The following is a 25,936-nucleotide window of genomic DNA, read 5'->3' on the forward strand; positions in this document are numbered from 1 at the left end:
CGTAACAATCCTATTATACATAGCACAGTCCGAATCTGGAAGCAAATTAAAGTCCACTTTGAGCTTAGACCAATATCATTCATGCTCCCTGTTGCCAGGAATCCCTCCTTTGCCCCCTCTAACCTTGATAACACCTTTGAGCGATGGGGAGAGTTAGGGATAGTTAGAGTTAGTACCATAGGGGATTTATATATAGAAGGGACCTTTGCTTCCTTTGAGTTGCTGAGGGAAACTTATAAATCTTCCCAGAAGTAACTTTTTCAGATACCTACAAATTAAAGACTATGTTAGAAAACACCTCCCAACATTTGGGAATGCTAAATCTTCCATGTTTGACGGATGCATAAAAATATGCCCCACCTCAGACAAACTGATATCTTGTCTATATTATGCTTTTCAATCTGTTAGCACACCTTCTACAGATGCCATTAAGGCAAAATGGGAGGAAGAACTAGGGACTGACATTTCGGTGGCAGACTGGGAAGATAGCTTGGAGTATATACACACATGCTCCATTAACTCCAGACATCGTCTCATACAATTCAAGGTATTACACAGATTACACTATTCCAAAACCAAACTGCATAGGGTATTTCCTGATACATCCCCTATGTGTGATAAATGTCAGGCTGCGCAGAGTACACTACTCCACTGCTTTGCCCTATGCTCTAGCTTGTATGGTTATTGGTGTGGAATTTTTAGGATCCTCTCTGAAGTTCTGGAGACTTCAATAGACCCAGACCCGCTTCTGATAATCCTGGGAGTGTCTGAATCCCTAAACGGATTAACCAACCCCCCAAAACAACTCATCTCTTACAGTCTCATTTCGGCAAAAAAACTAATCTTGTTTTTTTGGAAAAGGAGGGAAGCGCCCTCTACCAAATTATGGCTCAGCGAATTGGCAAAAACTGTACACTTATAAAGAATTAGATATATTCTGAACAATAAATTATCAACATTTGATCAAATCTGGCAGCCTTTCCTCTCTTACTTGGATCAGTCGGCGCTGTGAATTTGTACTTTTTAACGCACTCTCAATTGTAATATATTAATCTACCTTTGGGCAGCATGTGCTGGCCCCMCCACTCGAGCAGTCGGGAGGGGAATAGGGGGGAATAAGGGGGGGGGGGGGAAGTGACATCTACCCTCTTTCTTTCTTTCTACCTGTCCTTGTTCTGTATGTCTTGGAGGAGGGAGGGTGGGGTGGACCCCCACCTCGCCACACTGGGTAGCACAGAGCGACACTTTAATGGGCATTGCACTAATAATGGTGCTGACTAGGGAAACGTTCTAGCAGGTAACTGGACAATAGGCTTGCCTATATGGAGGGTAGGGGGAGAATTATTTAGTCAAATGTATTTCTAAGTTAATAATAATACTTATGTATCACGACCGTGATTGGGAGTCCCATAGGGCATCGAACAATTGGCCCAACGTTTCGCTCCCTCTAAAAACAGAAATAAATGTTTTGGCCTTCACAAATATTATTTTGGCCTTTATTCAGATTACAAATCGCTCACTTTCGTTTTTTTGAAAACGAAATAACCTCCAAAATATCGTTATATATTATGAAGTTGATGGCACAGTCACATAGCCGGCACCTAAATAAAGCTGAGTGACTCACTCATTCATGGCTTTGGGTCAAAATAAGTACCAACATTCTTTCTGATAGTCTTTAATAAATAAATGTTTTGGTTATCCTGACCTGGACACCATGTACAGTATTATAATAACCCATTATGGGCTATTAGCAGAACAATTTACCTTTACCAACACCTCTCTGTATTTTTGATACTTTGTGGATGGGGTCTCCCCAGTGGTGCAGCTGTCTAAGTCACCGCATCGCAAAGCAAAATGCGTTGCTACAGATACCCGTGCAGGCCGCCACCGGGAGACCCATGAGGCGGCTTTTGGTTTTAATTTAGAATCCTCCAATGTAAACTCACTCACTTTTGTACATCGCCTTGGTCCGTACAATTGACCTTATTTTAGCGCCCCAAAAACGTAATACTTCCAGATCAACTGTAATGTCAATACCATTGTAAAGCACAATTTCTCCCCTTTCCAACAGAATCAATTACATAACCCCACGCTGCCCATTTCTGCATAATTCAACAAGGCAATGAGCTCCGTTGGGTCTTAAAAAAAATGGCGGGTGGGGAAGCGAAACTAATGTGTGATAGTGAGAAGGAGAGATGTTGTGTGGGAAAATTTTATTTTTTCACTCGATCTGTCCAACTTATCACCTTATCGCCTCTAAAATGTAAATAAAACACTATAAAGAGTTTATATAATGTGTCATTACATACCTATTTGAAGGTTTGTGTCGAATTTGAATCGGGTTTTTAGGGCGGTGCTAAAGTGATCTTAGAAGTAAACAGCGGCTTTGAGAATGATGATCGCATGCAATGATGATGCAAAAAATTACTAGGTATCCTCCCTTACCCCTGTCACTGTCCATTTCTTTTTTTTTAAACGATAAGAGAAGTGCTACACCTGGTGGAGAGATTGTAAGACAGAAATAGTTGCTTTATGCGGGCTGTACGTTACGACATGACACGTCACGATGTAATGGAGGGTACGTTTTTTCCTCCAATACTATAGAGCCATTACCATGTCGATCAACGCTTGAATAGAAACGTAGTTCACACCCCCAATTTTGAAGTCAACATAGTCGCTACAGTCCCATTCGTTTTCTTTGTAGCCTCGTATGAATGTTGCGGTTGCGCACATTTGTACGGAATGGGGTGAGTTTACGTTATATGTAATTATTGGCGGAGAGTCAAGTCATATTTTTCGATATACTGTAGGTCTACCGTAGGCAACATGAGTCTCACTAGTGTTGAGTAATGTGCTGTTACAAGGGGTGTAGGTCTTATTTATTTAAAGAGCATATTGAATTTAGAAGCAATAGGATTTGATAGCCTACAACTATTTTAGCACCGTTTTGCGCTGCTCTGAGACAAGCATGGGGACTGGTCTTGATAAATCAATGAGATTTTTATTTTCACTGAACCTCCGTTTTGGTATTGGTTAGACTACAATTATAAATGTTATGCTCTTAGTGTAACCTTTATTTAACTAGGCAAGTCAGTTAAGAATACATTCTTATTTACAAGGACAACCTATTCCTTCCTCCCCGGTTGGGGAATTGAACCCCAGTCTCCTGTGTGCCTGCACAACACGGGGATGCTTCAGCTAAATAGCCCAGTACTGTATAGCCTACACCCAACTGTAACTTTGTACAGCACCATATTTTCCATTCCATCCTAATGGAAACCTAGAGGGTTTTTCGTTTTTTCTTGGAATATAAACACCATAATATTAATCAAATTAATCCCAAACTCTAAAAATAATTGGAAAGATAGATACAAATTATTTGTGATGTGGTTACAATAAAGAATGTAAACCAGATGCTGTGTTTTTATTTACAGTAGTGATGGACAGCTGGTGGCATTTTGAAAACAGGTTTTCAAACACTTGTAGCCCAATTAGCAGGACAATAGACTCTTTATAGCCCGGCTACTGTAGGTGTGAACATCCCCCTACCTACAATGTATTCGACGCTGAAGTATTAAGTACTCTGAAGTGTTACATTTCTAACTCAAAACAGCGGTACAATATTTCTTCATCAACATCTTTATGCTTTCGTTAATAAAATAAGTAGAAAAAAATACATTTAAAATGCAGATGGTTATTTAAACTACACCCAGCTCCATAACCACAGGTAAAACCTTGCTGAGCTGATCAATGTATTTGTTGCATTGTAGCATCTCAATTTCTCTAACCAAAACGTCTTGATGACCTCAAAAGTTTAGACACACCTACTCATTCCAGGGTTTTCTTTATTTTGTACTATTTTCTACATTGTAGAATGATAGTGAAGACATCACAACTATGAAATAACACATATGGAATGCGTGCTGCGCACAACACGGAGATTCTTCAGCTAAATAGCTCAGCACTGTAGACTACTCAAGACCGTCACGTTGTACAGTGCTATATTTTCCGTTCCATCCTAACGGAAACCCAGAGGGTTTTTAATTTTACTTGGAGTAGAAACACCATAAATGTAATCAAATTAATTAAGCAAGTACCAGTCAAAAGTTTGTATACACGTACTCATTCCAGGGTTTTTCTTTATTTTTACTATTTTCTACATTGTAGAATAAAACGTTGAAATAACACATACGGAATCATGTAGTAACCAAAAAAGTGTTAAACAAATATAAATATAGAACTGAAGTCAGAAGTTTACATACACTTAAGTTGGAGTCATTAAAACTCATTTTTCATCCCCTCCACAAATTTCTTGTTAACAAACTATAGTTTTGGCAAGTCGGTTAGGACATACTTGTGCATGACACAAGTATTTTTTCCAACAATTGTTTACAGACAGATTATTTCACTTATAATTCACTGTATCACAATTCCAGTGGGTCAGACGTTTACATACACTAAGTTGACTGTGCCTTTAAACAGCTTGGAAAATTCCAGAAAATGATGTCATGGCTTTAAAAGCTTCTGATAGGCTAATTGACATAATTTGAGTCAATTGGAGGTGTACCTGTGGATGTATTTCAAGGCCTACCTTCAAACTCAGTGCCTCTGTTTGACATCATGGGAAAATGAAAAGAAATCAGCCAAGACCTCAGAAAAAAAATTGTAGACCTCCACAAGTCTGGTTAATCCTTGGGAGCAATGTCCAAACGCCTGAAGGTACCACGTTCATCTGTACAAACAATAGTACGCAAGTATGAACACCATGGGACTACGCAGCCGTCATACCGCTCAGGAAGGAAACGCGTTCTGTCTCCTAGAGATGAACATACTTTTGTGCAAAAAGTGCAAATCAATCCCAGAACAACAGCAAAGGACCAATGGGACAAATATTGTACTTTTGGGAGAAATGTCCTCTGGTCTGATGAAACAAAAATAGAACTGTTTGGCCATAATGACCATCGTTATGTTTGGAGGAAAAGGGGGGATGCTTGCAAGCCGAAGAACACCATCCCAACCGTGAACCACGGGGGTGGCAGCATTATGTTGTGGGGGTGCTTTGCTGCAGGAGGGACTGGTGCACTTCACAAAATAGATGGCATCATGAGGACAGAAAATGATGTGGATATATTGAAGCAACCATCTCCAAGACATCAGTTCAGGAAGTTAAAGCTTTGGGTGCAGCAAATGGGTGCTTCCAAACTGGACGAATGACGCCCAAGACATACTTCCAAAGATGTAAAAGTGGGAACTTAGAGATGCACAAAGCTAAAGTCCAAAGGGCAAAAGGATATTGGCCAAAAGGCAAGTGAGTGGCCATCACAAAGTCTCAATCCTATAGAAAATTTGTGGGTAGAAATGAAAAAGCGTGTGCGAGTAAGGAGGCCTACAAACCCGACTCAGTTACACCAGCTCTGTCAGGAGGAATGGGCCAAATTCACCCAACTTATTGTGGGAAGTTGTGTGAAGGCTACCCAAAATGTTTGACCCAAGTTATACAATTTAAAGGCAATGCTACCAAATACTAATTGAGTGTATGTAAACTCTGGACCTCACTGGGAATGTGATGAAAGAAATAAAAGCTGAAATAAATCATTCTCTCAAGCGACATTTCGCTTTCTTAAAATAAAGTGGTGATCCTAACTGACCTAAGACAGGGCATTTTTACTAGGATTAAATGTCAGGAATTGTGAAAAACTGAGTTTAAATGTATTTGGCTAAGGTGTATGTAAACTTCCGACTTCAACTGTATGTGACTCACCACCTGGATTCGGTCTTATGTAGCAAAATTTGGAATTTCTGTTTTTTTACATTGGATCAAAGTAGAGACTCAGAGCTACAAAAAATGGTATATCATACACTGCATTTGAGGAAACAATGGGAAAGTAATTCGGCTTTGAAACTAGTAAACTCACTTTTGAGAAAACCGCCTGTTTTGGTACTACTATTTGTCTACACCCATTCAGCATTGCTCACACCCTCTTAAGCCTTAGCCCCACCCATCTCTTTAAGGGTTGATCCGAGCATTCTGTACTAACTTTCCAGCTACATCCAGACATTGAGAGAGAGAGAACAGGTCACTGAACATTACTCGCCCTAGCAGAGCTGGTTAGGGTGTTATGTTATCCAGAGCGCTGATGACTGCAACTGTGCTGTCAGATTGTCCGTTGGTAATTTCAGAGCGCACACTGGATGCTCTGGCCAATAAGTAGGGTTGATCTGAAAGCTCTGACCTCACAACAACAGTCAAGCACCCAAGCTAACTGGCTAACATTGGCTAGCTACTTCCAGGCAAATAATGAGATAACACCCCACTCTGACCATTTTACTCACCCTAGCAGAGCTGGTTAGGCTGTTTTCATGTTATCCAGAGCGTTGGTGACTGTAACTGTGCTGCTGGCAACAATTTAATTACGCTTTGTTGCCGACGTTAACTGACACCAGACATATTCAATGGGTGTTGAGCATAAAAATGAATCAGTTATTCTGCACTCTGGCACACTAAGACGAGAGTCTTTAGTTAAGAAATGTAGCTAGCTAGGTAAACTATGAATCCCAACGCATGACGTAACGTTAGTTAGCCGGCCAGCCAGCTAACGTTAGCTAACAGTACACTTTAACTTGAAATAAATACTTAACGTTGAGAGAATGTCAAGAGTGTGCAAAGCTGTCATCAAGGCAAAGGGTGGCTACTTTGAAGAATCTCAAATATATCTTGATTTGTTTAACACTTTTTTGGTTGCTACATGATTCCGTATGTGTTATTTAGTAAAGACATTTTTTAGAAATAACTTTTGACTGGTACTGTATGTCAATTCGCAAAGTCTTGTCTGATAGCTTGACGTTGCTTCTGCCAGCATTCCGGCTCTCACTTCCGGGCTTTCTCCCGCATCTCCCGCTTCAGGAACATTTTGTTCTGGATCTCGTTGAGTGAGAGGGACACAGAGCAGCGTGAGGGATTCTCCTTCCTGTACATAATGCTCTCCTTAATTGCCTCTTTTATCACCTAGAGAGGTGGATGGAGGAGGTGGAATGGATTAAACACTGTATTAACCTACACATGTGGTTAGTCAATTGACCGTTAACAAGCAATCATGATGAATTCAAATGTGGTTATAGGTTAGATAAAAAAAACAATCAGCATAGGCCTACACACAGGTGTTTGATGTCCGGGGGACCCATAATTAGTGATGGATAATTGAGCAAACTTTGATGTTGCTGGAATGTTTAACATACATTACATCTGGCTGGCTGAACTGACATTTACGTTGTTGAAATATTGTTTTACATATATTAGTTCTGGCTAACCGAACTCACACCACTTTGTTGAGGGTGGTTTGAACAGGAGTCAGGATGCACATTACCATCTACCACATACAGTATTAATGTCATATTGGGAAACCCCTTCAGTCACTGGCATTTTAGTTCTGACCGACTGACCTGACTTTTTGATTCGTGGGATCTTTTCACACACCCACTTCACGATAACGCACCAACCACAGACAAAACTAGTATGGCTCCACATCAACATATTTCCTGGCTCTTTGAAGAGCACTTAATTGTTCCAAAAACTGTCTGACCTAACATATTAGAGACGGGTGTACAGTAGCCAGTGGTGATGTTGTTGAAGGCTGAACATACCTCGATGTTGTTGAGCGTATTGAACTCCATGAGGTCGTGGAGTTGTGTGAAGGCCTGGTTCGAGTACTGGAAGTTAAACGTGGAGTACGGCGTCTCGGGGTCATCAAAGATGTCAAAGTCAGCCATCTTCTTCTCCTGTTCTGTCTCACGAGGCACTCCTTCAAACACACAGCAAAGGGATGATATGTATTTCAGGATGATAGTGACTATGACTAACTAATAATTGGTCATATACACCTAATAGTAGCCTATATCATATGACTAATTCAGAACTACGGTTGTTTCAGCCCTAACTCCAGTGGATTACGCACTGTCAGTCCATTTTAACAATGGCGAAGTTACGTGATGGCTAGTCATTTGCGACTCACCACCTGAATTCGGTCTTATGTAGCAAAATTTGAAATCATGTTTTTGACATGGAATACAAGTAGAGACTCAGAGCTACACAATGGTATATCAGACACTGCATTTTTGAGGAACAATGGGAAAGTAATTCTGCTTTGAAAGTTGTTAAACTTGTAAACTCACTTTTGCGAAAATGGCCTTTGAATGTTTTGGTATCTAGTGTAGAGCTCTTCTTTGTTTACACCCATTCAGCACCGTTCACACCCTCTTAAGCTTTAGCCCTACCCATCTCGTTTCACTCTCGGAGCGTTCAGAGCGCACACTTGATTCTCTGGGCAATGATTTGTTTACCTCTGGATAACATGAAAACATCCTTACCAGCTCTGCAGGAAACAATTTTATTATGCTTTTTTGGTGACGTTTACTGACACCGGCCAAATTCAACGGGGGTTGTACACTTTAGCTTAAGGCATGTAGCTCAAGGCACCCTAGGAATGTAGGTTAGGGCACACTTTAGCTTAAGGCATCCTAAATGAGGGTACACTTGTCTTTGACTCTACAGGGGATTAACAGACCAGTGATATAACCTACTCTCTCTCCTACACAGACATAAATATATCAGTGTATGACAACATGTGAGTGGCCCTCGTCGTGAGGCAGAGCAGAGGCCAGGCCAGTGTGTATATATGTGTTCCTATGGCTGATGATGTTTACCCTGTTTACACACACTGCTCTCCCAGCATAGTGAGAGATTCCCCCCATAGCACTTGGTCACAGATCTGCTCCTTATGGGTTCATAAGTCACCCCACTAGGCAACTCGTAAAATACCAATCCCACACATGGCCCAGTTCTCCACCATAAACCCTCAACTTCCTTAGGGGCATATTCCCTATGGATAAACAGTCAGTAAGGGGCCTACTATTATGTATGGAATACATCGGAACAGACCAGACTTGATCGGAATACACTGGAATTGATCTAGGAACCAAAACCAAGTTAGGGGAGACCAGTCATTAAAATAACATTGCTTATAGCTAAACGCCCCATAGCTTAATTGAAGAGGAAATCACTTTCAAACAGGGCTCACATATTTCACATATACACAAACAACCTGTACAGACATACATTTGGCATACACTGTACATATACAGTACTTACCAGGGGCTTTGAACTTCCTGAAGTTGATGTTGACCAAGACAAAATGGATGACAGTGGGGCAGTTCCGTTCCCCCTTTATTGGCTTGAAGATGTAGCACTCTTTCAGGCCCTCGCGGTCAAACACTTTGGGGTCAATCTTAGGGAATGGCAGCTTGTTCATCCGGGCCCACTTCTCAGCCAGCAGCAGCTCCTATATACCAAACACAAGTCAAAAAGTTCACATCTTGATTACTACGGCATAGTAAAATGATGAACTTTTATCCTACCTCATAACTACTTAATCATCACACAAAAAAAAAATCACTAAATAATCGTCAATGATAAAATGATATAAACAAACATTTTAAAGCAAAGTACTGGCAGGAGGAGCTTGGCAGTACAATGATCTGACCTGAAGGGTGACCACATTTAAAATACCTAATGTATTAAAATTCATTCTCCATTTGCAATGTGCTGCCTATGACCTCACATATCGTCTCAAGAAATGTTTTCAAACACCAAGTTAGGCATACCGAATTTCAAAATAGGCCATCACTGCCAATCGTGAATAATATTACTTAAACTGAATCCGCATGCCAACCATTTGATCTCAATCAGTTTCATGGGAATATGCATTTAGATCTTCTTGAACTACTGTCCGTGTGCAAATTAGAACAGATGGTGTTAACAAACTACAGTGGCTTGTGAGAGTATTCAACCCCTTGGCATTTTTCCTATTTTGTTGCCTTACAACCTGGAATTCAAATAGATTTTTGAGGGGTTTGTATCATTTGATTTACACAACACGCCTACCACTTTGAAGATGCAAAATATTTTTTCTTGTGAAACAAACAAGTAACAAGACAAAAAATGAAAACTTGAGCGTGCATAACTATTCACACCCCCAAAGTTAATACTTTGTAGAGCCACCTTTTGCAGCAATTCCAGCTGCAAGTCTCTTGGGGTATGTCTCTATAAGCTTGGCACATGTAGCTACTGGGATTTTGCCCATTCTTCAAGGCAAAACTGGACCTTCAAGTTGGATGGGTTCCGCTGGTGTACAGCAATCTTTAAGTCATACCACAGATTCTGAATTGGATTGAGGTCGGGGCTTTGACTAGGCCATTCCAAGACATTTAAATGTTTCCCCTTAAACCACTCGAGTGTCACTTTAGCAGTATGCTTAGGGTCATTGTCCTGCTGGAAGGTGAGCCTCCATCCCAGTCTCAAATCTCTGGAAGACAAACAGGTTTCCCTCAAGAATTTCTCTATATTTAGCACCATCCATCATTCCTTCAATTCTGACCAGTTTCCCAGTCCCTGCCGATGAAAAACATCCCCACAGCATGATGCTGCCACCACCATGCTTCACTGTGGGGATGGTGTTCTCGGGGTGATGAGAGGTGTTGGGTTTGTGCCAGATATAGCGTTTTCCTTGATGGCCAAAAAGCTAAATTTTTGTCACATCTGACCAGAGCACCTTCTTCCACATCCCTTTTGGCAAACACCAAACGTGTTTGCTTATTTTTTTCTTGAAGCAATGGCTTTTTTTCTGGCCACTCTTCCGTAAAGCCCAGCTCTGTGGAGTGTACGGCTTAAAGTGGTCCTATGGACAGATGTTCCAATCTCTGCTGTGGAGCTCTGCAGCTCCTTCAGGGTTATCTTTAGTCTCTTTGTTGCCTCTCTGATTAATGACCTCCTTGCCTGGTCTGTGAGTTTTGGTGGGCGGCCCTCTCTTGGCAGGTTTGTTGTGGTGCCATATTCTTTTATTTTTTTAATAATGGATTTAATGGTGCTCTGTGGGATGTTCAAAGTTTTTGATATATATTTTTTTAACCCAACCCTGATTTGTACTTCACAACTTTGTCCCTGACCTGTTAAGCGAGCTCTTTGGTCTTCATGGTGCCCCTTGCTTAGTGGTGTTGCAGACTCTGGGGCCTTTCAGAACAGGTGTATATATACCGAGATCATGTGACACTTAGATTGCACACAGGTGGACTTTGTTTAACTAATTATGTGACTTCTGAAGGTAATTGGTTGCACCAGATCTTATTTAGGGGCTTCATAGCAAAGGGGGTGAATACATATGCACGTACCACTTTTCCGTTTTTTGTTTTTTAGAATTTTTGGAAACATGTTATATTTTTAATTTCACTTCACCAATTGGGACTATTTCATTACATGAAATCCAAATAAATATCCATTTAAATTACAGGTTGTAATGCAACAAAATAGGAAAAACGCCAAGGGAGATGAATACTTTTGCAAGGCACATAGCCTTCCTGTATCATTCTGCATGCTTTTGAGTTTTTGTCCGCATTAATATAATTTTTTTACTATTCAGCTGGTGTTTCTGGTGTAACAGTAACATTATATAATGTGATTATATTTGGTTCTGTTATGTAGAGTACTAATTATTCATTATGTGATCTTCCTAGACATTGATTCAGCTTTGATCTAACTTCACTAAACGTTGTGAGAAGTTGCGGCACAATGCTCCGGCCACACCTGCTCCCGCTGCACTGAGCGAGCAAAGGGAATGTAAAACAGTTAGGAAGGGAGACTTTTAAAAACAGGATTGAGTGAAGTAGCAGCAAATATGTTGAATGAGAAATTAATGAGCATGGAGAGCCTCACAAGTTTGATGAAATTACCTTATCTTTCAGTTTAATACGTCTATTTACTTAAATTTGTAGCTCTTCACCAGAAGTACGCTTTTTATAAGTTATTAGGCCTAGCCAGTCCCTCCAGGATTTTGCAAATTTTTTGGGTGATTTCTGCGGCCAAAAATGCTTGATTTTGCGGCAGCTGTTCTGAAATTCTGCGATACATTTTGCGATGGTTTTTTTCACGTTAATTTTGAAATTGTTTCGCACGGTCGTTAGCTGTTATCTTTGTTGGCAAATGAGATTGATTTCTGTTCATTGCACCAGCCATCATCTTCACACGTGAATACGCTGACAGGGGGAAAAAAAAAATTGTTGACGTGTGGTTGGATTGGGCCATTTTCCATGGTAACAGTGCAGTAATTAGTCAAAATTACGAACCCGCATTTGATTGGATCCTTTTATGCGCTAAAAGTGTGGGAATTGTTCAAAATTGCGAGCTCTCGCATAATATGCGCTGATTGGTTGATTTTGCATTGAATTATGCGATCGCAGAATCGCGGAATCCTGGAGGGACTGTCTAACTGTCCTCTCCAATTTTAGCTGGAATTTAACCCCAAAAGATTTGAGAAATATGATTGATTGACAATAGGCATATGACATTGGACTACGTCTCATCTTGCCTGTTCTGAAAGAGCTGCAAAACCTGGACCCATACAAATAAGCTGGGCTTGACAATCTAGACCCTCTATTTCTGAAACTATGCGCCGCCATTGTCGCAACCCCTATTACCAGCCTGTTCAACCTCTCTTTCATATCGTCTGAGATCCCCAAGGATTGGAAAGCTGCCGCGGTCATCCCCCTCTTGAAAGGGGGAAACACCCTGGACCCAAACTGTTACAGACCTATATCCATCCTGCCCTGCCTATCTAAGGTCTTCGAAAGCCAAGTCAACAAACAGATCACTGACCATCTCGAATCCCACCGTACCTTCTCCGCTGTGCAATCCGGTTTCCGAGCCGGTCACGGGTGCACCTCAGCCACGCTCAAGGTACTAAACGATATCATAACCGCCATCGATAAAAGACAGTACTGTGCAGCRGTCTTCATCGARCTGGCCAAGGCTTTCGACTCTGTCAATCACCATATTCTTATCGGCAGACTCAGTAGCCTCGGTTTTTCTYATGACTGCCTTGCCTGGTTCACCAACTACTTTGCAGACAGAGTTCAGTGTGTCAAATCGGAGGGCATGTTATCCGGTCCTCTGGCAGTCTCTATGGGGGTACCACAGGGTTCAATTCTCGGGCCGACTCTTTTCTCTGTATATATCAATGATGTTGCTCTTGCTGAGGGTGATTCCCTGATCCACCTCTACGCAGACAACACCATTCTGTATACTTCTGGCCCTTCCTTGGACACTGTGCTATCTAACCTCCAAACGAGCTTCAATGCCATACAACACTCCTTCCGTGGCCTCCAACTGCTCTTAAACGCTAGTAAAACCATATGCATGCTTTTCAACCGTTCGCTGCCTGCACCCACCCGCCATCACCACCCTGGACGGTTCCGACCTAGAATATGTGGACATCTATAAATACCTAGGTGTCTGGCTAGACTGTAAACTCTCCTTCCAGACTCATATTAAACATCTCCAATCCAAAATCAAATCAAGAATTGGCTTTCTATTTCGCAACAAAGCCTCCTTCACTCACGCCGCCAAACTTACCCTAGTAAAACTGACTATCCTACCGATCCTCGACTTCGGCGATGTCATCTACAAAATAGCTTCCGATACTCTACTCACAAATTAGATGCAGTTTATCATAGTGCCATCCGTTTTGTTACTAAAACACCTTATACCACCCACCACTGCGACCTGTATGCTCTAGTCGGCTGGCCCTCGCTACATATTCGTCGCCAGACCCACTGGCTCCAGGTCATCTATAAGTATATGCTAGGTAAAGCTCCGCCTTATCTCAGTTCACGATAACAACACCCACCCGTAGCACGCGCTCCAGCAGGTATATCTCACTGATCATCCCAAAAGCCAACACCTCATTTGGCCGCCTTTCCTTCCAGTTCTCTGCTGCCTGTGACTGGAACGAATTGCAAAAATCGCTGAAGTTGGAGACTTTTATTTCCCTCACCAACTAACCGATCGCTGCAGCTGTACATAGTCCATCTGTAAACAGCCCACCCAATTTACCTACCTCATCCCCTTACTGTTTTTATTTATTTACCTTTCTGCTCTTTTGCACACCAGTATCTCTACTTGCACATGTTCATCTGATGATTTATCACTCCAGTGTTAATCTGCTCAATTGTAATTATTCGCTCCTATGGCCTATTTATTGCCTACCTCCTCATGCCTTTTGCACACAATGTATATAGACTCATTTCCCCCCCCCTACTGTGTTATTGACTTGTTTATTGTTTACTCCATGTGTAACTCTGTGTTGTTGTCTGTTCACACTGCTATGCTTTATCTTGGCCAGGTCGCAGTTGTAAATGAGAACTTGTTCTCAACTAGCCTACCTGGTTAAATAAAAGTGAAAATAAAAGGAAAAAAAGTTGCGCAGAATATCAGATCTCAACAAAGATTGGAGAAGTGTTTAACATCACCAGTACCACATCCTTATGATATATGTTTTTTCATAAGCACAACGTGACTGGAAGAGACAGGTTGGAATGTCTGACTGAAATAAGGAACAAAACTACTTTTTTTCTTCTAAATTAGTGATGTTTGAATTTGTTGATAAAATGTGGGACATGATTGTTTGGTTGCGGGACTCAGGACAAAGGTCCAAATTGCGGGACTGTCCTGCACAATCCTGGACATGTGGTCAACCTACTGACCTTGAAGGGTGGGCTGGAGTCACTGGGGCGGGCTGAGAAGTCAAAGGAGATGATGAGGTCGACGCCACGCTGCGGGCGCAGGATGAGGGGGTACGGGAGGTTATAGGTCAGACCACTGTCCACTACGTGGATCTTTTTACTCTTCACGTCCAGTGGCTCGTAGATACCAGCAAACTCATCTGGGTCTGAGAATGTTATGGAATACATGCAGAATAAATACAGAACGTGTTATAGTAGAAATGCGTAAAGGAACAGATGTGTGTGTTGATTGGGTATGTGTGTGATGGTCATGTTATAACTGTTTCCATATGTACACAGTAGATGTCTTCATGGATCCACCTGTACCCAAATACCCGAGATCCGATCCGAGACGCGAGTGGGTCCGGATCCAGAATTCTAAATAATGTCAGGGGTCTGGGTCCGATGTCATATGATATAATTGTCACAGGTCTCAGGTATGTGTAATTTTAATCGACTTGTCTGGAAGGGCCCATATAGATCTGAACGTGACTGTTGCAGTAGAGAGAGAAATTCTATACTTTTTGCCGCTGCTCTTACTTTTCACTAGAGTGGACGTGGCGTGTGTAGCTTGTTGTTGTTGTTGGCCAATCATAAGTCATCATTGCGGCAATAGGTTACGGTCATAGAGCCTCAGTGTGTGGCAAATGGAAGATGGAATTAAAAGGAGAAATATAGGCTACAACTACCAAGAGCCAACAGGTAGGCTGCTACTTAATATTCTGAATGGAGTTGTTGTTATTCGTAAGTGTAGGATGAGAAAGTGCATGCACTGCAGCCTCAATTAGCATAGCTAGCTAATGTTAGCTTACTTGACTAGTGTCTCTCAGTTCTATGCAGTCAAGACCGGTACAACGTAATCATATTTGATGAAAGTTAACCTAGCTATGGCAGCTATTAGACTACTATAGCGCAAGTCGGCTTGGTTGGTTGCTGTCTCTCATGTCTCCCTCCCTCCTACCTGCCCGTTTCCCTCGCTCACAGTATGGCCCCTCCCCCGCCTGCTAGAGCAGTACCTCAACCTCTCTCTCCTTCATCAGCTATGCTTAACTTCTTTGGGACAGGGGGGCAGTATTGAGTAGCTTGGATAAAAAGGTGCCCAGAGTAAACTGCCTGCTACTCTGTCCTAAAAGCTAGAATATGCATATAATTAGTAGATTTGGATAGAAAACATTCTGAAGTTTCTAAAACTGTTTGAATGATGTCTGTGAGTTTAACAGAACTCATATGGCAGGCAAAAACCTGAGAAAAAAATCCAACCAGGAAGTGGGAAATCTGAGGTTTGTAGTGTTTCAACTCTATGCCTATCCAATATAGTGGAAATGGGGTCATGTTGCACTTCCTAAGGCTTCCACTAGATGTCAACAGTCTATAGAACCTTATTTGATGCTTCTACTATAAAGGAGGGGGGAATGAGAGGGGATTGAGTCAGAGGTCTGCCAGAGAGTCACGAGCTGGTCAGGTGCATTCACATGAGAGGTAGCTTGCGTTCCATCGCATTTCTGAAGACAAAGGAATTCTCCGGTTGGAACATTATTGAAGATTTATGATAAAAACATCCTAAAGACTGATTCTATACTTAGTTTGACATGTTTCTACGGACTGTAATATTACTTTTCGTCTGAACTTTCGGCTGGACCTGCCAGCGCGTCGTCAGTTTGGATTGTGTACTAAACGCGCAAACAAAAGGAGGTGTTTGGACAAAAATGATGGACTTTATCGAACAAATCAAACATTTATTGTGGAACTGGGATTCCTGGGAGTGCATTCTGATGAAGATTATCAAAGGTAAGTGAATATTTATAATGCTATTTCTGACTAATGTTGACTGCACAATATGGCAGATATTTCTTTGGCTGTTTTGGGCTCTGAGCGCCGTACTCAGATTATGCTTTTTCGAAATCTGACACAGCGGTTGCATATTAAGGAGAAGTTTTTCTAAAGTTCAATGTTTTATAGTTGTATCTATTATCAATGTTTATTATGAGTATTTCTGTGAATTGATGTGGCTCTCTGCAAAATCACCGCATGTTTTGGAACTACTGAACATTACACGCCAATGTAAAATGAGATTTTTGGATATAAATATTCACTTTATCGAACAAAACATACATGTATTGTGTAACATGAAGTCCTATGAGTGTCATCTGATGAAGATCATCAAAGGTTAGTGATTCATTTTATCTATATTTCTGCTTTTTGTGACAACTCTCTTTGGCTGGAAAAATTGCTGTTTTTCTGTGACTTGGTGGTGACCTAACATAATCGTTTGTGTAGCTTTCGCTGTAAAGCCTTTTTGAAATCAGACACTGTGGCTGAATTAACGAGAATTTTATCTTTAAAATGGTGCCTAATAATTGTATGTTTGAGAAATTTGATTTATGAGATTTCTGTTGATTGAATTTGGTGCCCTACAATTTCATTGGCTGTTAGCGAGGGGTTCCGGTTAAATAGGGATGACAGTTAATCCAAATGGATTGTGATATGTGTATTGCTGATTTCCTTTTTGTCTTTGTTTCGATACAAATTTCACCAGATTGGGACTTATGGAGTGTTGGATTCCCCGATGGGTTAGGGTGCTAACTTCCTGATCTGGTAACTCTTCCAAGAGGTTGCCAGTAAAATAAGGGAGTATGAACTCATTTGAAAATGGTTTTAACAGTAACAGTATGTTGCTATGCTCTTTGACACTATTAGTAGAGATAATGTTATTAACTTCTCTAGGATAGGTGGGACAGTAGCGTCCCACTTGGCCAAAATCCAGAAAAAATGTAGTGCGCCAAATTCAAATATATTACTATAAAAATCAATCTTTCATGAAATCACACATGAAAGACACCAAATTAAAGCTACACATGTTGTGAATCTAGCCTACATGTCTGATTTCAAAAAGTATTTACGGGGAAAGCACACCAAACAATTATGTTAGCTCAGTACATAGCCACAGAAAAACACAGCCATTTTCCCAGCAAAAGATAGTAGTAACAAAAACCAGAAATAGAGATAAAATTAATCATTAACCTTTGAACATCTTCATCAGATGACACTCATATGACATCATGTTACACAATACATTTATGTTTTGTTTGATAATGTGCATATTTATATCCACAAATCTCGGTTTACATTGGCGCCATGTTCAGAAATGCCTCCAAAATATCGGGAGTAATTACAGAGAGCCACGTCAAATAACAGAAATACTCATCGTAAACTTTGATGAAAGATACATGTTTTATATATAATTAAAGATACACTTGTTCCTAATGCAACCGCTGTGTCAGATTTAAAAAAAACTTTACGTAAAAAGCACACCATGCAATAATCTGAGACGGCGCTCAGATGTAAACAACATTTCTCCGCCATGTTGGAGTCAACAGAAATACGAAATTACATCATAAATATTCCCTTACCTTTGATTATCTTCATCAGAATGCATTGCCAGGAATCCTAGTTCCACAATAAATCGTTGTTTTGTTCGATAATGTACATTACTTATGTCCAATTAGCTAATTTTGCTAGCATGTGTAGTACACGTGTCCAAACACTCGCGCAGATGCAGGCAAATGTCGGACGAAAACTTCAAAAAGTTATATTCCAGGTCGAATAAACTGGTCAAACTTAGTAGAGAATCAATCTTCAGGATGTTGTTATCATTTATATCCAATAAGGTTCCAACCGGAGAATTCTTTTCAGTCTCTATAAGTAATGGAACGCAAGACGATATAATGAGGAAAGCGCGTGACCAAGAACTGGCAATCTGTCAGACCACTGACTCATTCCCCTACCATCCGGTCCCACAACACAGCATAAGCTTCATTCCATGTTCTGACTGTTGCCATCTAGTGGAAGGCGTTTGAAGTGCAAACAGATCCATATATTACAGGGAATTGAATAGGCGATGACTTTAACAACGACCACTCTCAGAATTTTCACTTCCTGTTTGGATTTTTTCCTCAGGTTTTTGCCTGCCATATGAGTTCTGTTATATTCACAGACATAATTCAAACAGTTTTAGAAACTTCAGAGTGTTTTCTATCCAATACTAATAATGATGTGCATATATTAGCAACTATGACTGAGGAGCAGGCCGTTTACTCTGTGTACCTTTCATCCAAGCTACTCAATACTGGCCCTGCAGCCATAAGAAGTTAAGGGAGGGGGAACAGTTTTTACCCTATCACTTCGTCTTCCTGTCGAACCATAACAGATGTCAGGGTTGGAGAGAAGGAGGAGTGCATCTAAATTGGAGTATATATACTTGTGATGGTGGAAACATGTTTTGTCTAATGCAGCTGTATTGATCCTCTGGGAAGAATAAACTTGGTTAAGCTTTCATAGTGTCCGTTGAGTTTTTTACTCTGAGAATTAGAACCTAACAACCCTATGACAAAATGTGCAGAATTGCAGGAAATAAGCTTTAAACCTGCACCATTCTCTCCACCAACAAGAGGGGTGTGAACAGTGCTTGTGCCCATAGAAATAGATGTGGCGCGTGCACGCGGGCTCGGGATGTTCCCCAATACTGGAAGGGGGGCCTTGGAAGGGAAGTTTGAGAACCTTTGCTGCAGTGGAGAGGGTCAAAAGCTTCAAGTTCCTCGGCGTGCATATCACAGAGGATCTGACTTTTTATTACTACTATTTTTTTTACTTTTGCATTTGGCATTTGATTCTTGATGGATATTGATCATGTAATGCATTGTTGAGGAGAGTTAGCAAGTAAGCATTTCACTGTACTGTGCACCTGACAAATAAACTTTGATTTGATCTAACTAGAATCTAACAACGGTCATAGACCTGTCATATATCTGAAATCTAGAATGTGTTACATCTAGAACTCCTAGATCTCCAGATTTGACATCTGACCTGTGACAGCGTCAACCTCATCCTCGAAGGAGGCGCAGGAGTTCTGGTACATAAAGTCTCCAAAGGTAGAGAAGGGCATGTTGGTGTTGAGGTTGAGGCCTAGCATGAAGTTATGGACCTTCCCCGCCCGCCCCTCTCGCGTGTTGAACAAGGAGTCGCCGCTGAAGAGGGAGGTGATCATTCGCTGGACCCAGCTGTTCTGGGCGGTGCCGTACTCATCTTCCGCCTCTGGGTTCTCCTTGCCTCCTGGAGAGGGGAGAGATGGAGAAAAAGAAGGGAGGCAAGTGAGAGAGAAGGGGACAATGTTGATAAAGAGAGGCCACATGGGATGTACAGCAGGCTTACAGTATGCATTTGGTGGCTAGAGGTGCTTGATAGGCCTTGATCTGAAGTGCACAGTTCCTCGAGGGTCACAGTTTAATTGATCAATCGTTTAGTCTACACTCCCAGGTATAAAATAATATATACAGTGCATTCGGAAAGTATCAGACCCCTTGACTTTTTCCAGATTTTGTGAAATTACAGCCGTATTCTAAAATGGATTAAATTGTCTTTTTTCCTAATCAATCTACACACAATACCCCATAATGACAAAGCAAAAACAGGTTTTTCGAAATGTTTGCAAATGTATTAAAAATAAATACTTTTGTAAATGTGATATCAGTTTTCAGACACTTTACTCATTACTTTGTTGAAGCACAGCCTCAAGTCTTCTTGGGTAGGACGCTACAAGCTTGGCACACCTGGATTTGGGGAATTTCTCCCACTCTTCTCTGCAGATCCTCCCAAGCTCTGTCCGGTTGGATGAGGGGCGTCGCTGCATAGCTATTCTCAGGTCTCTCCAGAGATGTTTGATCCGGTTCAAGTCTGGCTGGGCCACTCAAGGACAATCAGAAACTTGTCCCGAAGCCACTCCTGCGTTGTCTTGGCTGTGTGCTTAGGATCGTTGTTCTGTTGGAAGGTGAACATTCTCCCAAGTCTCAGGTCCTGAGCGCTCTGGAGCAGGTTTTCATCAAGGATCTCTCTGTACTTTACTCCGTTCATCTTTCCCTCGATCCTGACTAAACTCCCAGTCCCTGCCGCTGAAGAATATCCCCACAGCATGATGCTGCCACCACCATGCTTCACTGTAGGGATGGTGCCATGTTTCCCCCAGCTGTAATGCTTGGCATTCAGGCCAAAGAGTTCAATCTTTGTTTCATCAGACCAGAGAATCTTGTTTCTCTTGGTCTGAGAGTCCTTTAGATGCCTTTTGGCAAACTGTCATGTGTCTTTTACTGAGAAGTGGCTTCGGTCTGGCCACTCTACCATAAAGGCCTGATTAATTAAGTGAGTTAATGGCATGTTGTTTATAACACAATTTTTCACTTATTTTGTACATAATGTTGCTGCTGTCGTCTCTTATGACCGAAAATAACTTCTGGACATCAGAACAGCGATTATTCACCTCGAACTGGACATTTTTTCTTTAATGAGTTCAACGTGAAGGATATACTGCTTTCTCGGGAATGGGCCTAAATTCTTCCCATTTACGGGAAGAAAAGACAGAGAAAAAGGGGGCGGAGGTCAGGCTTCATTCTGAGAATTCGAAGGTGCGTGAGTAAACTTCCACTACCATCCGTTCTATTGGCCATTGTGCAATCATTGGAAAACTAAATGGATGATATATGGTCAACACTATCCTACCAACGGGACATTAAAAACTGTAATATCTTGGTCGTTTGATAAGGAAATGTACTTTAGAATGGATCTTTCACAATTACCACCCGGTGGATATTGGTCGAGGTTACTAGAATAGATACTTTAGATGTATCTATAGTAGTGAAAGGAGATTGTTCTTCTCTCTCTTCTTCGGGTTGAGTTTCCTAGACTATTTTACATATACAGTTGCAGACTGTGAATGTGTAGTCTTTAGTTTTGTAGATTTCTTAACCATTCGTGACTTCCGGTTCCCACCATCCGCCTGCTTGGTCTCTATTTAAATTGCCAACCATTTCAACATGTAGCTACAGCTCCAAGCTACATTGCAATTATTAACAAATTCAACAGGATTGTTCTTTAAGTGCCCTTGGACCCTTCCAACTGGTTGGAAAACAGAAATATTGTTTCATTATTGAACCTTTTTATGTTAAAGTTTGGCCAAGTCTCTCTCTGTATTCCACAGTCACACATTCCACACGGCAGAGCCCAAAAGCAGTTTTTACGACCGGTCATAAAACTGGTGGGGGAGAGAGAGAGAGGGATGGGGAGGGGAATCTGGCACCTATAATCCTCACCCAACAGGGCAAGTCATGACAACGTCGTCCCCACAGTGACCGTACGTACATATCCCAACCAGAAGCCATGGATTACAGGCAACATCTGCATCGAGCTAAAGGCTCGAGCTGCTGCTTTCAAGGAGCGGGACATTAATCCAGACACTTATAAGAAATTCTGCTACACCCTCAGTCGAACCATCAAACAGGCAAAGCATCAATACAGGATTAAGATTGAATCCTACTACACTGGCTCTGACGGTCGTCAGATGTGGCAGGGCTTGAAGACTATGACGGACTACAAAGGGAAACCCAGCCGTTAGCTGGGTCCCTAATGAGACCTGACCGTGGCCCCCTTCATCACTAATACATGACTCTCTCCCCTTATCAATGCCTGCCACATATGATCGTTTTCCCTACACTCACTACATTCTAAGCTTAATTGCACCCACCATATACCTTCCTCCTACAGATAACCATTAACTTCTGGTGTAGACCCTCTAAACCATAGCACTCAATATTTCAATAGAATACCTGATAGAACTCAGAATCCATCAACTGGTACTGTATATCTTTATGATTTTGGGGGTTAATTACCTTGTATCATGCCATGGAAATGTGATAAGCCTGATGAGTTTGCCGTTTGTGAACAGAATACAAATGTTTATTATATCAAGACACGAGGAGCGCGCATGACAAAGGCAGCTAAAGCACACCTGATTGGTAGGGCTAAGCATGAATAGTCATTGAAAGTTGTGGACACAATTGTGGGAAGCATTGGGCCAGCATCCCTGTGGAACGCTTTTGACATCTTGCTTTGACGAATTGAGGCTGTTCTGAGGGCACAAGGGGGGGGGGGGGGCAACTCGATATTAGGAAGGTGTCCTTAATGTTTTTAACACTCAGTGTATATAAGTTGTTTGTCATGAAAGATGGTCTCTCTAGTTCTATCGATCTTTGAGTAATTAGGAAAAAAAAAAAGTGTTACTTTCGTCCCGGTTTTCCCCTACATGCACGACTAGGGTTGGGTGATATTACCATAGCATCGTCTATCGACAATAATTGACTGCCATCGCTGATGGTGACAACATTGTGATCTGACAGACAATGGTTTAGCCTATTTGAACTATATAGCCAACTATACAGAACGAGAGGAATATAGAAAGAGAGGAATGAAAGAGAGGACTGTAGGCCAGACAGAGCAGAGAATTCCACCAAAGCAGTGCACAATGTCCAGTCAGAAAATAGCCTATTGTTTCTCTCTTTGTCGGATGCATGGGCATTAGGCAATAGCCTAAACCTAATTTTGTTTTATAATGGACACTCCTTAACTATCTAGTGTCAAGACATTTAAAAAAATTGTAGCCTATATTCCCTTCTCTCTCCATTCGATAGGCTATGAATATGACTGAAGGCTACACTTCATTGTTTTATGCATGGCTTTCTCCCAATCAAACAATACATGTAACAGAGTTCCATCTCCAAAACTTATTTGAATAGCCTAAAAACGTAAGGTATTCTAGCATGTCGTGATATTCAAAAATAACAAGAATGAAAGTCTATAGCCTAAGCCTAGGCATATGCTATTCTCAATCACAGCTTTATGAGAGATAGAACAAACCATATTATTTATTTTCTATTATTTTATGAGGCAAATAAAGCTATTATTATCCAGTTCTGAAGATGGTAAACTGCTTCTATCCAGCCCATGATATAGGCCTATAACCTAGCTCACTATGTCGAGATGGCCTGTTCCTCATCAGACAGTCACTGCTCCATCAATGCAGCATCAAGGCTGTGACTTCCCCTGAACAGTGTGAATGTGTTAAAATAATGTAGACCACACACTTATTCAGGATTCTGTGTATTTCGTATGAATCATTATGCATCATGGATATTGCAGTTCTCACCTTTCCAAGGCCTCTCGTCATCATCTAGACTGTCCTCCCCCACAATGTGTTGAGGCTTTAACTGTTCTGCAGGAAAAGACAAGGACATCTTCTTTAATCACACTTTCACTCATATCCAAGTCTTCACTCCATCTCAAAAACAGAGGTTATCATAGCATGACATGTATCGCTTACATTAGGCTGTCCAATTAACTTTCAATTGTTTAGGCCCTACCTTTTTATAAACTCATTTGCAACAATGGCTTACATAGCAAACACAATAAAACAATTGGCATTTAACATAAACCAGTAAATCATTGGAATGGGTGTAGGTGTACCTGCTTGCAGATGCAGTGAGTGCACATGTGCAACACAAGCTGAAAGGTCAAATCAAACACCAACAGCCCATAAAACAAACTTAAAAAGCAGTTAAAAAATAATGACAGGAAGCTGAACATTATCTTTGTTTTGACCGTAGGTGTAACGGCTGTGTAACGGCTCCTCTGACGAGGAGGAGTAGTAAGGATCGGAGGACCAATGCGCAGCGGGGTACGTGTTCATGCTCTTTATTAAAACAATCGAACACTGAAACAAAACAATAAACGACACGTGGAATAACCAACCGAAACAGTTCCGTGTGGAACACACAGACACAGAAAATAAACACCCACGAAACACAGGTGGAAAAAGGCTACCTAAGTATGATTCTCAATCAGAGACAACTAACGACACCTGCCTCTGATTGAGAACCATACCAGGCCAAACGTAAAACACAACATAGAAAAACGAACATAGACAACCCACCAAACTCACGCCCTGACCATACTAAAACAAAGAAATAACAAAAGAACTAGGGTCAGAACGTGACAGTAGGGGAATCACACTCACATCTGTGAGTTGGCATCAGGTACCAGCATGTCACATTAATCTGCGTTCACACAGAGTCAGGCGTACCGTACGTAATAACAAAACAGACTACAATGGGAGGTGCAGTTGGCTTGTGTTGCGCAGAGCAGATCCAACATATTGGATTGGGACTATGGGCTAACACAACACATAGGAACTAAGCCTTTGGGCTAAGCACAGTCATCGTCTTCAGGTCTATACGCTGCAATGTATGAGCTTCACTGTGAGTAGATACAAGACAAGTGTATGTGCTGTCCTAACTGTGGAGGAGACCATGATGTGGTACTTTATCTGTACAGGGTGCATGACTTCATTTGGGTCAGGGATAAGACCAGAGGTCAGGGTTAGGATTGGGGTTATAAGAAACGTGTGTGTGGTTTCTTACCGAGCTCTTCCTCCATGGTGCTCCCCCCGACAGTGTCTTTGACACCCAGCACTCTGTTGAAGAGGATGGAGAAGGCACTCCCCCAAACCCCTGGAGAGAGATAAACCCACTAGATCAACATCAATATCATGTGATGACTTATGAATATCATGTTTGATGATCGCTTATCATGTGAGGAATCTCTTCAGGAAGTCCTATGCAGAAGTGCCAGCAACATTCTGTCGTTTGTGCATGTATGTGTGTGTCTATGTCTGGGTTTTCTTACCCATAAGGTAATGTAGTGGGTTCTCTTCATACTGCTTCACAGTGATTCCCATGAAGAACTTGCTTCCAAAAAGATCAGGGGTCATGAACGTTCCGTACTTTGCCATTCCAATCTCATACGGGCTGAACTCCACCCAGTCTGTCAAAAAAATGGTTAAATAAAATAACAACATCCATTGATAAAAATCAATCCGCGTATGTAACTAGCTAACACTTTAATTAGGGGAGCACACTGTAAGTGCAATGTAATTGGGAAAATGTGTATATCCTGCAGTAAATATGTGTATGTTTTTGTTATGGAAAAAGGGTAGCCCAGGTTTACAGTAACAGTGCAGGCCAGAAGCAACTGTCATTATGACCTCCATTACTGGAACCAGGTGACAGGAGGTATATACCCTACCTGACTCTAGTGACACAACAACACCCACACATATAATTGTAAGGCCAAACACAACACACTGTTCACACATTATAAGTCTGACAGAGTTCCTCAGAATGACAATACACTATCACCTTTCAGCCTATCATTGGTCCTGGATAAGGAGTATAATGTTACTACTGTACTGTAAGTTATGTGGTGTTATTTTTTTTTCTTTCTCTGGAAAGTTGTGACAGCATTACCTTGTCACACCAGAGATAAAAGATGGGGGATTTACAGTAAAAAAAAAAGTGAACTGATTTAATATTCTATTCCAGCTAATCTGTAAAATACACTGGAACACCAACATTAATTTGCATGAATATTATTACAAATATGTTGGTCACAGTAC

General features: G+C 41.3%; 1 protein-coding gene across 2 annotated transcripts in view; it reads right to left on the reverse strand.

Moving 5' to 3' along the window:
- Positions 1–5,307: 5,307 nt before the first annotated feature.
- LOC111971555 (cytosolic phospholipase A2-like) overlaps positions 5,308–25,936 on the reverse strand; it is a 45,233-nt gene continuing 24,604 nt past the window's right edge. For both annotated transcript variants that reach the window (XM_023998388.2, XM_023998387.2), the window contains exons 11-18: positions 25,168–25,305; positions 24,903–24,992; positions 23,633–23,698; positions 19,468–19,713; positions 14,587–14,771; positions 9,146–9,335; positions 7,642–7,799; positions 5,308–7,006 (exon numbers count right to left, since the gene is read on the reverse strand). In XM_023998388.2, coding sequence (XP_023854156.1) covers positions 6,869–7,006; positions 7,642–7,799; positions 9,146–9,335; positions 14,587–14,771; positions 19,468–19,713; positions 23,633–23,698; positions 24,903–24,992; positions 25,168–25,305 — 1,211 coding nt within the window. In that variant the 3' untranslated portion in view covers positions 5,308–6,868. The remainder of the gene's footprint in view (positions 7,007–7,641; positions 7,800–9,145; positions 9,336–14,586; positions 14,772–19,467; positions 19,714–23,632; positions 23,699–24,902; positions 24,993–25,167; positions 25,306–25,936) is intronic.

The sequence above is a fragment of the Salvelinus sp. IW2-2015 genome, linkage group LG13 (genome assembly GCF_002910315.2).
Source record: "Salvelinus sp. IW2-2015 linkage group LG13, ASM291031v2, whole genome shotgun sequence".
Classification (NCBI taxonomy): Eukaryota; Metazoa; Chordata; class Actinopteri; order Salmoniformes; family Salmonidae; genus Salvelinus; species Salvelinus sp. IW2-2015.